This window comes from Vipera ursinii (assembly GCF_947247035.1).
Source record: "Vipera ursinii genome assembly, chromosome: 2".
NCBI lineage: Eukaryota > Metazoa > Chordata > Lepidosauria > Squamata > Viperidae > Vipera > Vipera ursinii.
Window position 1 is genome coordinate 120,654,352 of NC_139513.1, and position 15,615 is coordinate 120,669,966.

At 40.8% G+C, this 15,615-nt stretch overlaps 2 protein-coding genes across 4 annotated transcripts in view; one reads left to right on the top strand and one right to left on the bottom strand.

The window, feature by feature from the left end:
• Window positions 1–5,268: 5,268 nt before the first annotated feature.
• On the bottom strand, window positions 5,269–10,109 carry MRPS7 (mitochondrial ribosomal protein S7). Of its 2 annotated transcripts, XM_083351578.1 has the most exons (6): window positions 9,998–10,109; window positions 9,156–9,347; window positions 7,447–7,510; window positions 7,204–7,233; window positions 6,333–6,500; window positions 5,269–5,763 (listed from the first exon to the last, which is right to left on the bottom strand). In XM_083351578.1, exons 1-6 carry the CDS (start codon window positions 10,072–10,074, stop codon window positions 5,542–5,544), a joined length of 753 nt encoding a protein of 250 aa, XP_083207704.1. In that variant the 5' UTR covers window positions 10,075–10,109; the 3' UTR covers window positions 5,269–5,541. The 2 variants fall into 2 exon arrangements, with proteins under 2 accessions (XP_083207704.1, XP_083207705.1); XM_083351579.1 differs by lacking the exon at window positions 7,204–7,233.
• A 1,272-nt stretch (window positions 10,110–11,381) lies between these two features.
• Window positions 11,382–15,615, top strand: part of GGA3 (golgi associated, gamma adaptin ear containing, ARF binding protein 3) — a 39,617-nt gene continuing 35,383 nt past the window's right edge. The window contains exon 1 of one of the 2 annotated variants that reach the window (XM_083354424.1): window positions 11,382–11,442. In XM_083354424.1, coding sequence (XP_083210550.1) covers window positions 11,403–11,442 — 40 coding nt within the window. In that variant the 5' untranslated portion in view covers window positions 11,382–11,402. The remainder of the gene's footprint in view (window positions 11,443–15,615) is intronic. The other variant, XM_083354423.1, reaches the window with a different exon arrangement.

The following is a 15,615-nucleotide window of genomic DNA, read 5'->3' on the forward strand; positions in this document are numbered from 1 at the left end:
ACACACAGTCTACCGAAAGAAAACACACACCAACCGTTACCTCAATGCGCAATCACATCATCACCCAGCACAAATAAATTCAGTAGCCAAAACACTAATAACAAGAACCAGACGCCTTGCAGATGAAACACATATACAAACAGAACTACACACCCTGACAGACATATTGACAGCAAATAAGTTCCAAAAAAACAAAATCACCAATATGATTCAGCAGGGGAACCCGAAACAGAAAAACATCCAAGAAGAAGAACAGAACAACGGACGAGCCATCTTGCCCTACATAAAAGGAACAACCGACAAAATCAGTAAAGTACTACGCAAACATAACATCAAAACCGCTTTTAACACTGACAGAAAGATATCAACCATCCTGAGAAATCCCAAAGACAAAATAGAACTGGAAAACCAGGGCATATACCAAATCCCATGCGCCTCCTGTCCAGCAACATACATCGGACAGACTAACAGAAGAATAGAGGTACGTGTAGAAGAACATAAGAACTCAGTACAGAAGAAAGATCACACATCTTCACTAGTACAACACATAAACACTACGGGACACAACATCAATTTTGAAGGTACAAAAACAATCGCCAAAATAGAACATCTCAATAGCAGAATAATCAGAGAAGCCATTGAAATAGAAAAACACCCAGACAGTATGAACAAGCGAGACGACACCTCCCGCCTACATGCCATTTGGAAACCAGCATTGATAGAGAAACGAATTTCAGCAAACAAGGATTTAAAAAACCAACAAACAACCCCAAATGCCACCAGCCCCAGCAAGACTCATCCACACCCAGAACAAAAACTCTCCCACACAGAAGACAGAACAAGTCAAGCAAAAGTGCCATCACCCAAGCAGAAGAACGCACACACGAACCTGACTGACCCATACCAGAGATACATAGCAGGTCCTCAAACTCGGAGCCAAACCAAAGCTCTGGAGGCCACTACACAGCCCACTCCTCAGGACACCAAATCACAACACTCAGGATATTACAACACAACAAAAAACCCCACCCATTCAGAACACACCCCACCCAGTCAGAAGACAGCCACGCCTCCAACCAATCAGAAGACAACCACGCATCCACCCAATCAGAAGACAGCCACGCCTCCACTCAATCAGAAGACAACCACGCCTCCACCCAGTCGGAGGACACCCCCACCCAATCAGAAAGCAGCCACGCCTCCACCCAGTCAGAACACAGCCCCACCGGCAGTTGGAAGGAAAAGAACAGCCAGACCACGCATTGCTCCTGGAAGCAGCAGGAGAGACACTCCGGCCTGATGATGACGGATGGGATTTCGTCGAAACGTCGCCACAACTTTCTGAAGATGAAAGGAACGCGGGAAGAAACCCGAGACTCTAGATCTATCTATCTATCTATCTATCTATCTATCTATCTATCTATCTATCTATCTATCTATCTATATATATATATATTGGTATGGCAACCTTATGTACTACTCTTTAGAAAGTAATCAATAGTTTTGCCATGGAAACACTTGATATAAGGGTATCAGTACATAGAAGAGAACATTTATCAATTCACTAGTTTTATAATCATTCTCAAAACATCATACAGCAACTCATGCTCATCCCATTCTGTATATGGAAAAATTAAAGGACCAGCAAGTATCCAATTAACATATGTGTTGCAGTATAGGTGCAATTGTATTATGGGATAGTTAATCATATCAGAGGACAATCAAACTATATTCCAAAGATAAATGGGTATCTTCCATCCCTAAATGAAAGACATCTGTATTTTTGCACATCACATTAATAGGACTTTAGCAAGTGACTTCACTATTAAGAAAAGAACAAAGGCTGCCTGTAAAATTGTGAGGGTATTTATTCTTTGAAGAGAGAATAGGGTTGTGTTTACATGAAATTGTGACAGAAATATGGGAAATAAGTAACCAGAAAAGAATCAATAAAAGTCTGAAGCTATGCCAGCATATCTGAATACCAACATAATGTCCAGGAGACTGAAAGTGGTTAATTTACATTCCAAAAGCAAATAAAAGGCATTTAACAGTGTGCAATTGTTATACAATGCACTTAATTTCATATAGTAGAGAAATAACACTTGGGACCATCCAAAGTAGATTAGAGCTCTACATAGAAAAATAGATGCCAGATGTTCAAGCTGGCTTTAGAAAAGGCTAAAGAACACATTATTCTTTGTGCACTGCATAATTGAGAAAGGAAAGCATATTGAAAAGCAATTAGTATGTATTTCCACTGATTAAAGAAAGGCCATTGATTCTGTTATTGCCAAACTATGGAATGTGCTTAGAAAAATAGGAAACTCAGAACATTTCATTGTCCTGAGCAATCTGTACACAGATCAATAAGCCATGAAACGGTCAGAACATGGTGAAACAGGTTGGGTCTAGGTTGGCAAAAGAGTGAGGCAAGTCTGTACATTAACCCCTTATTTATTCCACCTACATGCTGAATATTCAGGGTAGCTGGATTGGAAAACATGTTTTTAACACTGGAGGGGGAGACAAATGACCTCCATTATGCTAATAGCACTACTCTGATTAGCAAACATGCGAAAGATCTACAAGTTCTAGTCATAAGGGTCAAAGAACACAGTAAGAATCTGGAACTAAAATACAAAGGATACCAAGCTAATGACAACAGATAGAGCAATCAGCCAGAGAATTGACTGAGATAATGAAGATATCCTTTGCCTTTTAGGATCAGCCATCAAAAACAAGCAAGCAGTAAAGAAATGGGTTATAGGCTAGCTAGAGCAGCCATGAAAACCTTGAAAAAAGATACTCAGATGCTGTGATGTATCAATACCTACAGAATAGCGCAGCAATGCTATTCCCTGTGAGTCTAGGGATGATAAAGCAGATCCTTGAAGGATGGAAAGAACACTGACGCTTTCAAAGTTTGATGTTGGAGATGATGTCTGAGAATACCATAAAGGTAAAGGTAAAGGTAAAGGTTCCCCCGCACATGCATGCTAGTCGTTTCCGACTCTAGGGGCCGGTGCTCATCTCCGTTTCAAAGCCGAAGAGCCAGCGTTTGTCCGAGGACGTCTCGGTGGTCATGTGGCCGGCATGACTAGACGCCAAAGGCGCACAGAACGCTGTTACCTTCCCACCATAGTGGTCCCTATTTTTCTACTTGCATTTTTACGTGCTTTCGAACTGCTAGGTTGGCAGAAGCTGGGACGAGTAACAGGCGCCCACTCTGCTGTGTGGCACTCAGGATTCAACCCGCCAAACTGCCAACCTTCCAATCGACAAGCTCAGTGTCCTAACCCACTGAGCCACCGCGTCCCTGAGAATACCATAGAGAGCCTAAAAAGCAATGGATCACTGAATAAATCAACCCAGCGTTCTCATTTGAATCACAGTCAAATAATTCTAGCTTGGACAAATTATGCAAAAACCTAGCCCTGGAAAAGATTCCGATGCTCAGAAATATAGGACAGAGGAAAAAACAACCAGCAGTAAGGTTCACTTAGTTGTGACAGTGAATGCACTGCTGGAAAACCTGAAGAACTAGGTTAGGAACAAAGCAATATGGGAAAAATTTACGTGGCCACCAAGAATTGTAACTAACTGGATGGCACATATTTAATCGGTCACACATAAAATGTTAGCCTGCAGGAAAAGATTAAGAAGGGCAGCCTATTTGCATGCTAGTTGTTTTATAAGAACATGCTATTACAGTACTAGAAGGGACTCTGAGGTACATAAGGTATCCGCTCATATTTGGAGATCAGAAGGTATTTTAACAAAACTTGTCATACATTTTCCACAATGAATACTTACAATGCAACTCCTCAGATGAGATCTAATAGCTACCGTAGTAGATGGGAGGATTCTGTACTTAAAAAAAAAACCCAAAATTTGACATCCTCCAATTTCTGAGGACTAAATATGACAATTCCAAAATAACCCATGATGGAACGTTTCTGTTTGTCATTTTTTATTCAAGGAAAACAATATACTTTATGGTAAAAGCTAAATTCTTTTTTTACGGGAATGAGAATATATCACTTCAGAAGGCAGGTTGACCATGGAACACAGTTCTGTCCAACCCTGAGAGAGAATTCTGGGGTTTTGAATGCATAAGAAACTTATTTCTGGGAGCTGGTGACTGACAATTTTTACCAGAGGTAAATTATTTTTCCCCAAATACTATTTTTAGTTCCATCTTTCCAATTCTATTGCTAATATCAATACTTTAAATTCAATTTAATAATTTATCTCTAGGTATCGCTAATGCTACTGAAATCATTCAGATGCAACTGAAACAATGCAATCACTCCTAAATGTAGCCAAGTAAATTAACATTACCTAAAAAGAATTATAATCTAATAATTTACTTGGTTCTTTTAAAGAAATTCATTATTGCTGTAATTCCTAAACCAGGTTCAAGTCTTATGCATTGGATATGTTTCATTAATAGAAATATTAAAATGTTTGGCATTCCTGCTTGCTACTTCCAGAAGATACCAGCGAGCTTGAAACATCTCAATCAAGTAGAATTCACATGTTGTAGATGGAGCTTGGTGGAGCTCCAAAGAGCCTTGGTGGAGCAGTGGGCTAATGCCTCCTTAAGTAACACCAGCTCCCTGCAATTAGTGCAGGTTCGAGTCCCACCAGGCTCAAGGTTAACTCAGCCTTCCATCCTTCCGAGGTAGGTAAAATGAGGACCCAGATTGTTGGGGGCAATTAAGCTGACTTTGTAATAATGCCGCTTGGGGGGCCCGAAAGCCCTAATAAGCAGGCATATACATAGAATGAAGGCTATTGCTAAGCACGTTGATTTGTGCTTAGATTGTAAGCCGCCCTGAGTCTTCGGAGAAGGGCGGGATATAAATGGGATTAAAATAAAAAAATAAAAAAGCTTATAATTTAAAATGAGTACATTATTCAAATAGCAGTGAGGTAGAATAAGCTGTAGTAACCATTTCATTGGATGCTTACAGAGAAGATTTTTGGCAAAAAGCCCACCCCTGCTCACTGGTATTTTAAGGATAAAAATTATGTGTCATTAATTTTTGCCCATGAGATGGCATACTGTATATGTAGAGACAAATATTCATTCTGCTGATATCTCATTCATATTATTTTCAGCAAAGAACCTATAATACTAAAGTTTTTCTTCACCAGATATACAAGGAACAAAATGGAAGGTAGTTCCCATTTTCACTATTTTTTAGCTCTGATTGCATTCAATCACTTTCTTCTCAATGAATGGAAATTGAGGAACACAAGTTGGAAATAAACAATGATTTTTATTGATGATATCATTTGGGATGTGGCATGCTCAAAACTGCTCCTTATGTGAGCTTGAAAAGGAGGACCCTGTATTTTAGCTACAATTTTCTTCAGTTCATATTCTTTGATGAGTTGGATGAGAAGCATGGAATTTTCTGCTAAGATTAGTGATGTGCAAAGAAAAGCACATGGAATTAAAACAACAAAGTCTTTTCTGGCAGCAAAAGTCTTAAGTAGTCATACACTGGATCCAATAGCACACAGCATCCTTTACCCCCAACGATAATGGGCAAAGGCCCGGTTAGCTTCTGCCATTTTGTGCAACTCATACTTTTTTTTAATAACATTGCCATTATTGTTGAAGGCTTCCAGCAGCTCATTTGAGAGCTTTTCAGGCATCAATGTTCGTCTGTGCTTATTTTCTCTGCATTCTGTGATCATCCACTTCATGGCTAAGAATCTCCGCCGACTGATCTTTAAAGGAGTTGGTACCTGCAAAAAGCAACAGGGGGGGGGGTTCAATATACTTTAATATCATAGTGTGCTAATTAAATTTACGACAAGGTTAAACTTATGTCTTCAAACAAATGTTGAAAGCAAGTTTTCTGTTACAAAAACTATTTAATGTGTGGATATTTTGCAAGCGTTATTGTTTGCTTTTGGTGTATGCCACCCAGCGTCATACTGCTTTTGAAGTATGCCACTCAGATAATTTCATATTTAAGTTACAAAAAATGCAAACCAACATCAGAGTGGCCCTATAAATCAGTGAAACAATTCTGGGATCTCAACTTAGAACTAAAGTGGATGAAGGCTGTTTTCCGCAATGGTATGAACTTTTCAAAATGCAAGAGGAAATTCTCAGAAATGTTTTGCCTTATATATAAATATGCAAAAATGTATGCAAGAATCCAGGTCCGCTGAAGATGATACCATGCAATTTTAAAGCAACTCAAAAGAAAAAAAATGCAAGCAAATTTTTGTCTCAATAAAATTTATGTAGCACAAGTTTAAAAACTCAGCACATTGTGTTAACTCGGCATTCTCTATTTATCTCTTACCTGATACCTTTTACCTCCTCTTATGATACCCGCAAGCCCAATTACAGGTTGACAGTTTTCGATTGCTTGATGGAAGATTTTGTAAGGGTTGCACTCAATTTTTTCTTTCATTTCCTCATCTGCTTCATGATATTTCGCAAGTTGCTTCCTTTTAATGACCTCTAAAGTCTTAATTCCAAACAAAAGTAAAGGAAGGATTGTGAAGGGCTCACTCAGCAATATGATTTACTCAACATGGAACTAATTTCCATACAGAGATGGACACTAATCAGTGTTACAATGCTACATCTAATTTTACATAGGATATGTAATTTACAAATCCATGACATCTGAGATTCAGAGATCAGACCCCCTAAACCAGGGGTGTCAAACTCGGTGTAACACATGACATGTTGTGACGTATCGTGACTTTTTTCCCCTTGCCGGAGCTGAGGTGGGCACAGCTTTCACGTGACGCATCCGGCTTGCGGGCTAGCAGTTTGAGATCCCTGCCCTAACATCTCCTTGGCTACTAGATGTAACAAAGATTTTCTCAGTTCTCAAAGCTATTGTTGACTTTTAAAATTATACTATCAGCAGAGCCTTTAAAAGCATGATAGTAATAAACTAGAATGAATATACAGTGACACGCACACACACTTTTATGTTTGCTTTAAATATACTGTAGAATTGCAATTGTGTACTGTTATAAAGATACATTACATTCTATTTTTCTGTTGTATTTTTTCACTTTTTAAAGTACTTGTTATGGCTATTTTTTTGATAATGTAGTGTATCTTTATATTTTGTTACATTACTTTTGTCTTTTTCTTTTCCAGTTATTATTTTAAAAGCAATAAAAAATATAAAAAGAAAATTAAAAAGGCCTTACAAAAATTCTGACCCTTCTTCCAATATAATTCTGAAAGACAAATTTAAAAATATGGTGCATAAACATAGACTTACATATATTATTCTTTTGGCATTTGGTAAGAAGCAAATCAAAGAAATAACTGAATATGCAATAGATTGTTAATAGAAGGTAAGCACTTTTTATATAACCATAATATAAGGATATTATTTCCTTCCCATATGGGCAATAATCAAGCAAAAGCGTGTGAAACATTAATTGTACCTGATTCACGAGGGATCGTGCCAAGGTTTTATCACCCCCTTTCATCATCATGTTAATGAATCTGCTGTAATGACAAAATACAAATGTGATGGTCTTACAGGTAGTCTTCAACTGAAACCATCCGTTTAATAATGTTTAAAGTTACAATGACACTGGAAAAGTGTTTTATGACCAAGTCCTCAGACTGATGACTGTTGCACCACCCCCACAGTCACAATCAAAATTCGGGCACTTAACAAATACTATGTATTTATGACAGTTACAGTGTTCCGGGGTCACCATTTGCAATGTTGCCATCTGACTTCCAACAATCAAAGTGGGAATCTGGATTCACTTAATGACAACGTGATGCACTTAAGAGCAGCAATGGTTTGCCTAATCACCATGGCAAAAAGGTCATAAATCAGGTACGGCTCACTGAACAACTTTCTTCCTTTGTAATGGAAATTCTGGTCCCAATTTTGTTCATACGTTAAGGACTATCTGTGGCACTTAGTAGTCTAATATCATTCCACGGCATTAAATTTTTATCATTATCTAACATACTCTCCAACTTATATTATTTGAAACCATAAATAACACGTTTGATGGATCAACAGTGGCTGTGCAAACTCAAGATAATATCCAAAAGTAGGAGATAACAGTTGGATTGATTTGCAACTTGATGAACTGGAATAAGATTTGGAAACTGATCTGCTGTCAGATGTGAAAAAGAAAGTAGGTGGTTTGAAAAATATATACGTCTGACACAAAAGAGTAAAAGGAATGTGAATACAAGAAATTCTGAAACAATGGAATTGACGAAGGATGGAGCGGACTTTCTTGGCAAGAGGAATGCTGTGTTTTAAAGGAGAATTTTTCAACAATGGATGCTGCGGAGACATTTACAACAGAGACTAATGAATTTTGGCAATACAATTGCTGGGAAAGTTCCCAATTAAAAACCTAAGGAAAGCTTTCATTATTAAGAAACAAATGAGGGTATTTGATTCTGGACAGAGATAATGACTGGGATAATTTGTGGTAAACAAGAAACAGTTGTAGACTTTCTATGAGTAATTTATAATAATAGACAATGAACAGGCCATGGATCATCTCAGTTGCTCTTCTCTGAACTTTCCCTAAGGTCTCAACATCTTTCTTGTAGTATGGTGACCAAAACTGGTTGCAGTATTCCAGGTGTGGTCTCACTAGGGTTTTATAAAGCAGTACTAATACTTCACATGATCTTGATTCTATGCCTCTGTTTATGCAACACAGGATTGTATTAGTTTTTTTGGCTGTTGCTGCACATTGCTGGCTCATACCAAGTGATCGTCCACTAGGACTCCAAGGTCCCTCTCACAGTTACTATTTTTGAGCCAGGTTTCACCTAATCTGTACTTATATCTTTGATATTTCCTGCCTAAATGTAACTTTGCTTTTTTCCACACTAAATCTCATTTTTGTTGGATAGTGCCCATTATTCCAGTTTGTCAAGATCTTTTTGAATCCTGAGCTCGTCTTCTGGGGTGTTGGCTATTCCTGCCAGTTTATTTATTAAACTGCCAGGTTAATTATTAAACTATAAATTATTTGTAATTTCTTTTCTATTTTTTAATATTTTTTTCCTGCACCATTATTTTTGTTAGTTTTTACTAGTTTTTTATCATTTTAAACATAAATTTTAATAAAATTAATGTTAAATTAAATAATAAAAAAACCCAAACCTGATCGTGGGATCATAAAACACAGAACTGGTGATGCAGGATTTGGTGGCTTTTACTGGCTGGGTTGTTTTCAATTGCTGTTTAATTTTTTCTTCCTCTGACATTTCCTCTGGAGATTTTCTATAAATTTCTTTATTCAGTTCTGGTTCAATGAATACAGGACTGTATCGACTCCACCTGACCTGAGTCAGCCTACAAAGGATATGATGAGCAGAAAATGGTGGTCACACCAATATTTTCAACCTTCAGAACACAAAAATTTAGAATGCTGCAGGAATATTCCCTTCTCACATGCAACCTCAGTGGTCCAGTCTCTCAGGCGCAACGGAACCACTTCGTTCAGCCCCAGAATAAAGCGAGCAGAAATGACTTTAGAGCTTGCATGCAACTTGGCTGACCTTGAAAGGCTTACAAAGGAAAGAAGCTGTGCAAACCGCTTGCACAGGGGTCTTCAAACTGGGCCCTTTTATGACTTGTGGACTTCAACTCCCAGAATTCCTCAGCCAGGTACTCTGGCTGAGGAATTCTGGGAGTTGAAGTCTACAAGTCATAAAAGGGCCCAGTTTGAAGACCCCTGCGCTTGCAGAACATTGCATGACTGCGGCCAAGCAGTCCTCAGGGGAACGAGCGTAGGACCGGGATGTTGAATTTCACAGAAGGCATTGGAGGATTTCCTCACGCAGTTTCCACGCTCGCTCCCGCCTGGCATGCATGTTGCCTTGAGGAACCATAATGCCAAGTGCCCTTCTAGTTAGAGAACCAAATAAATCCAATCTTCCCTCTCCCCGTTACATGGCCTCGCCTCGAGCCTTTCCAGCTTTCTTTGCTCCTCCATGCCTTACCCGGGTAGCCAGAGCTTCCGAGAGCCACAGAGCTGCCGGACTAGGGGCCCGACTTTCTCCACCACGGGAGACGCCATCTTGCTTCTCAGGGCCTCGTCAAAGGCTGCCCAAAGGACCGCCTGGGAGGGCGGGGGCGGGAGGAGCGCTGTTGCTCTGGAAACGGCTTTCCGCGAGGAGGGGCTTTTCCCATTCCACGCGCCTTTGTGACGCAGCCCTCAGCCGGGAAGTTCTGCGAAACTTCGGAGGAGGAGTTCCTTCTTCGCTTTCTAACGTCCTTAAGCGAGATAGTCATCTCTGCAGAGAAAGCTTGAATATGCTAACATTCCCTTCTTGGTGTATCCGTAGAACAGGGGTCTTCAAACTTGGCCCTTCCTTTTATGACTTTTGGACTTCAACTCCCAGAATTCCTCAGCCAGCGTGCCTGGCTGAGGAATTCTGGGAGTTGAAGTCCACAAGTCATAAAAGGGCCAAGTTTTACTCGCTGGGTAATCATCTCGATTTCTTGCTGAGTTAGTGAGTGGAGATAAGAGGGTTACCTCCTTCCAATCCTGGGCAAGTACTCCTCGGTTTTTCAAGCGGGTAGAAACAATGCGCTAGTTTGGCCCAAGAAGCCAAGCGTGAGACATTAAAAAAAAATAGAGGCTGCGTCCAAAAATGCTCATCGCGTAAAAAAAAACGGTTCTAGGGAAAATGCAACTGAGCCGGCCGGCTGGGTTGGAATTTGGAACTACAGCTCCCAAAATCCCAAGCGGCGGGAGTTGTAATCCCTCACCTATTTGGAAGATAGCGTACTGTGGGAGGCTGGGCCACGCTAGGAATAAAGACTCGTCGTTGCTAGTTCACCATAGTTTGTCACATGGTTACGGGAGATCATAAAGCAGGGGTCTTCAAACCTGGCCCTTTTATGACTTGTGGACTTCAACTCCTAGAATTCCTCAGCCAGCATGCCTGAGCATAGCTGGCTCAGGAATTCTGGGAGTTGAAGTCCACGAGTCATAAAAGAGCCGAGGTTGCCGACCCCTGTTCTACAGTAAGTGGGACATACAATCTTGATTTTTATGGTCAGCTTTGGGGTCTGCTTTGCCAAGGATGGAAGCAGGGATTTATGGGGATAGCTTTCTGCTTTTTCTTAATTAGAATCTTTTTTTTTTCAACCACACCCGACGTATCTGAAAAGGCGAGCGCACAAGCGAACGGGAGATGAGGGACTGACAATAAGGACCACCTGAACACCGAAAGCGAGATAGGGAATGACGCCCGCCGCCAGGGGGCGCTGCGAGAGGAGGAGACGCGGACTTTCTCCTACCCCATCTCCCCCTCCCCAGGGTTAGGCGGCGCCTGGTCGGCTCGGCGCAGCCGTGGCGTAACTTGATCGGGGGGCGGAGTCTCCGAGCCAGCCGGCAACATGGCGGAGGCGGAAGGGGAAAGCTTGGAGTCCTGGCTGAGTGAGTAACCCTTGCCCTCTTTCCTGCCGCCGGGCAAGGGGGCGGCGGCTGATGCGGCAGGAGTCTCGCCTGGCCTTGGAAGAAAGACGCGTTAGAAACGGACGGGCGGGCGGGCGGGCGAAAGAGGCAGAGGGGAAGCGTTTGCACCGCTGGAGAGGAAGACGAATGGGATCGTGACAGCCTTGAATGGGGAAGTCCGAGGGATGGTGGTGGTGGTGGAGGAGGAGGGCGACAGAGCGGGGTGGCTTTGACCCTGATCGGCTGAACTTCGGGGATCGGAGCTGGAAACGGCAGCGGGACCGGGTTGAAAAGCCGTGGCGGAGCTCCTCTGTGCCTCCAAGGGCTCCTCAGGTGGACAAGCCGACTCTTAGGACTAAAGGAAGCCCACGGAGAGCTTCGGGGTCGCTGCTTGTTGTCGTTTACCTCCGCCCACCCTGGCTTTTCAAGCTTTGGACCAGTCGCCTCTTGCCATCCGGCCTTTTGATTCCTTCTGATCCAGAGCTCGTGTGTCCTCCCTTCTAGCTTATAGGAGTGCACTTACTAAATGGAACACTTCCTGTGGCTACAAATTAGGTCAGCTGTGTAAATTTGGGGCAGTGGAGCTTATCCTGTAGGACACATGCAGTCCTCAAATTAGGACTGTAATTGGGACCAAAATTGCCGTTGCTAAGTGATGTGGTCATAAAGCAATAAGGACATCATGTGACCGCATCACTTAGAGCAGCGTTTCCCAACCTTAGGAACTTGAAGATGCGTGGACTTCAACTCCCAGAATTCCCCAGCCAGCTATGCTGGCTGGGGAATTCTGGGAGTTGAAGTCCACGCATCTTCAAGTTCCTAAGGTTGGGAAACGCTGACTTAGAGACAACAATCCAGACAGTCCTGCTTGTTGTTATAACTCCAGTAGCATGGGTCATTAAGTGGAAAGTGGAGGGAGTCTGCCTGTGCAGAAGTGTGGCAGGAGGGTGGGAGAGGCCTGAGCGACTTCTGTCTTTCCTGCCAGTTTCCCCATTGACTTTGCTTCTAGATTAGAAAATGCAGCAGGAAAGGTCGCAAATGGCAATCATGTGACTGCAGGACCCTGCAACCAGTCATAAGTGCAAGCTGGTTGCCAAGTCTCTCAATATTGTTCACGTGACTGTGGAGTGCTGCAAAGTTTGGAACTTTGAGAACCAATCATAACTTTGAACAATCCCTGAATGAATGGTTGTAACTCAAGAACTGCCTGTATTTTTACAGTACTGTTTTTACTTCATTTGGTTCAGAATATTCCCAAATCACGCTTTTCCCCTTCACTTTTGTTAGAAAAAGATCCTTCCTGAAATATACACTTTATTTCTACTAGCCTCTTCCTCTTTCCATTCACCTATTTGTAAGTTATTCATTAGTACTGATTTTGGCCTTTTCACAACTTTCCAGTGTTGTAATTTCCCATCTAGCTCTTTTCAGAGTCTGTCATACAGTTTTTAAATGCTACTGGGAAAAATCTTTTTTTCCCCTTTCTGCATTGAACTGCCAGTGAGATGTTTCGCCTGTTGCAATAAAGTAAGGACGACTGTGCACTTCAATACACAATATACACACTCAGTTAAACAGAAACTCTTGAGTTGCATTGGCAGTACTTGAAGATTCCTGCGGATTGGCTCTATTAAAAAGTGATTAATTTCTAAGAGGAGGAAAGTAAAATATTCTATGTTCATTTTCTACTGTTAAATAACTATAATATTTCAGAGGCTATGGGTTTGCATTTTTGAGTTTTCTAAGCTCTGTTTTATTCAGCATAGAAGGGGGCATGATGGCTCAGCGATTAAAGACGCTGAGCTTGTCAGCTGCAAAGCTGACAGCCTGAGTTCGAAACCCGAGTGCCTCACAACAGCGTAAGCTCCCGTTCCTGCCTGAGTTCCTGCCCATCTAGCAGTTCAAAAGCATGCAGATGCAAGTAGATTAATAAGTACCACCTCGGTGGGAAGGTAACAGCGTTCCGTGGGCCTTTAGTGTATAGCCATGCTGGCCAGATGAGCACGGAAAATGTCTTCAGACAAGAAACGGAGATGAGCACCGCACCCTAGAGTCAGCTATGACTAGAGAGGGAAAGCTTTACCTGCTCAGCATATATTCAAATCACATCATTTTTCCAGACATATTTTAAATTGCAGAAATGGCATAAGGATGGGGAACAAATGGATGAAAGTTTTAAGAATCCAAGAAGAGCTTTAGGTAGTCTGATCAAAAGTCTGTCTGGTTCAGCACCTTATTTGTCACAGTGGCGATGGATACTTCTGCAAAGACAACAAGTAATACCACACAAAAGTACCCTTTTCAATTGTTACTCCCAGCGACTGATAGCCTTACTGTTATTATTCTTGGTGATAGTGGCCCTTGGTAGACTTTGAAGTGCATTGCCTGCATGTGGTATGTCCTTAGTTTGCTCTAAATACTTCACGTACATTATGTCAAAGTGAAAAAAAGATTAGTGTTGTAATTCTCATATTGAAGGCAGAAGTCTGATGCTGAGAGATAATGGTTTGCCGGTTAGTACGGTACTTGAATGGGAGATGAGAGCACCAGAGGATTATAAAGCTGTAGGTTAGACAATTCTGGGAAAAAAGCAATTGCAAAGCAGTTTTGTACTGTTGCCAAGAAGAGAACCCTGCATAGTTTTGTCTAGGTATTCACCAAATTGGCATTCTTAACTTAAAAACTGCTTTTCCATTTTTAAAGCTGCATAGCAAATGTACTGTAAAAATGTGATTGGAAGGCATGAATATCACAGTACATTGTTCAGCCTTAGCCAATATCCTTTTTCACTCCTTTTATGCATTGTGTCATGAATAACCGGTAGAGTGATTAAAATGAAGTTCCTTTATTGAGTAGGCCTCAGGAGGCAGATACTAGAAGATCAGTATCATTTATTGGACCAGCTCTGACTTGCTTTTGAGTTGGCATAGAAAATTTCCTTCCATTAATTTTGATAGGAAGAATAAATCTAAGAAAACTCCACTTGTTTTTTTAAAAAAAGCTTTCTAGCTCCCACACAATCCCTCTTTTTCCTCGTATGATTCTTTTTTTAATCCCACCTTTATCACAGGTAGTCTTCAACGTACGACCACAATTGAGCCCAAAATTTTTGTTGCTAAGTGAGATTTTTTAAGTGTGTTTTGCCTCTATTTTATGACCTTTCATGCCACAGTTGTTAAGTGAATCACTGCAGTTGCTATCACGGTTGTTAAGTGAATCTGGGTTCCCCGTTGACTTCTCAGAAGGTCACAAAAGCTGTTCACATGATCCCGGGACACTGCAACCCTCATGAACCAGTTGCTGAGGATCTGAATTTTGATCACGTGATCAGGATACTGCTACAATGAAAACAGTCATAAGTCACTTTTTTCAGTGCCATTGTAACTTTGTAAGTTGAGGACTACCTGTGTTTTTATAAATAACTCAAGGCAGCAAACATGCCTAATACGTCTTCCTATTTATCCCACAACAACAATCCTGTCAGGTGAGTTGGGTTGAGAGAAGGTAATTGGCCCAGTTACCCAGCTGGTTTCCATGCCTAAGGTGGGACTTAAAATAGCAGGTTGCAAGTCTTTTTTAGTTCAAGTTAAGCATGGAAATGGGTGTTAATGCCTGCTTCGCATATTCTAGATAATAAGTATTATAACGTATATGTGTAGATCAGTTATCACAAATCAAAGATCACAAGTAGATTGTTTATATTTTCGTAAGAAAATGCTAGTCTGTTCATCTGTATTGGGCTCTGACATCAAGTATTAATTGTTCTTTTACTGCTGCTATTCTGTGTTGCTTACCTCAAATATATATTTTTTTAAAAAAAATGTCCTTTATTTGGATTTCTAATTACTGGCAAATAATTTTGGATGGTAATTGGAATAGGAATTCATTAAATTAAAAAGCGAATGTGTGTTTTTCACAGTCTCATAACTTCATTTTTAATAACTAAATTATGTTAACTAAAAGCTATTACATAATTTGCTTTGACGTTTCAATTTATTCCTAGCATCTATGTTTTAAACTATTAACTAGAAAATAATTACTGACTTCAACGATTAAAGAGAAAGGGGGGAAAAGTATGTATAAAGATGCCCAGTTTCTTTGCCTTATTAAATCAAGTTGCCAATTCCTTTTAAACCAGCCCGGAGTTCTGGTTCA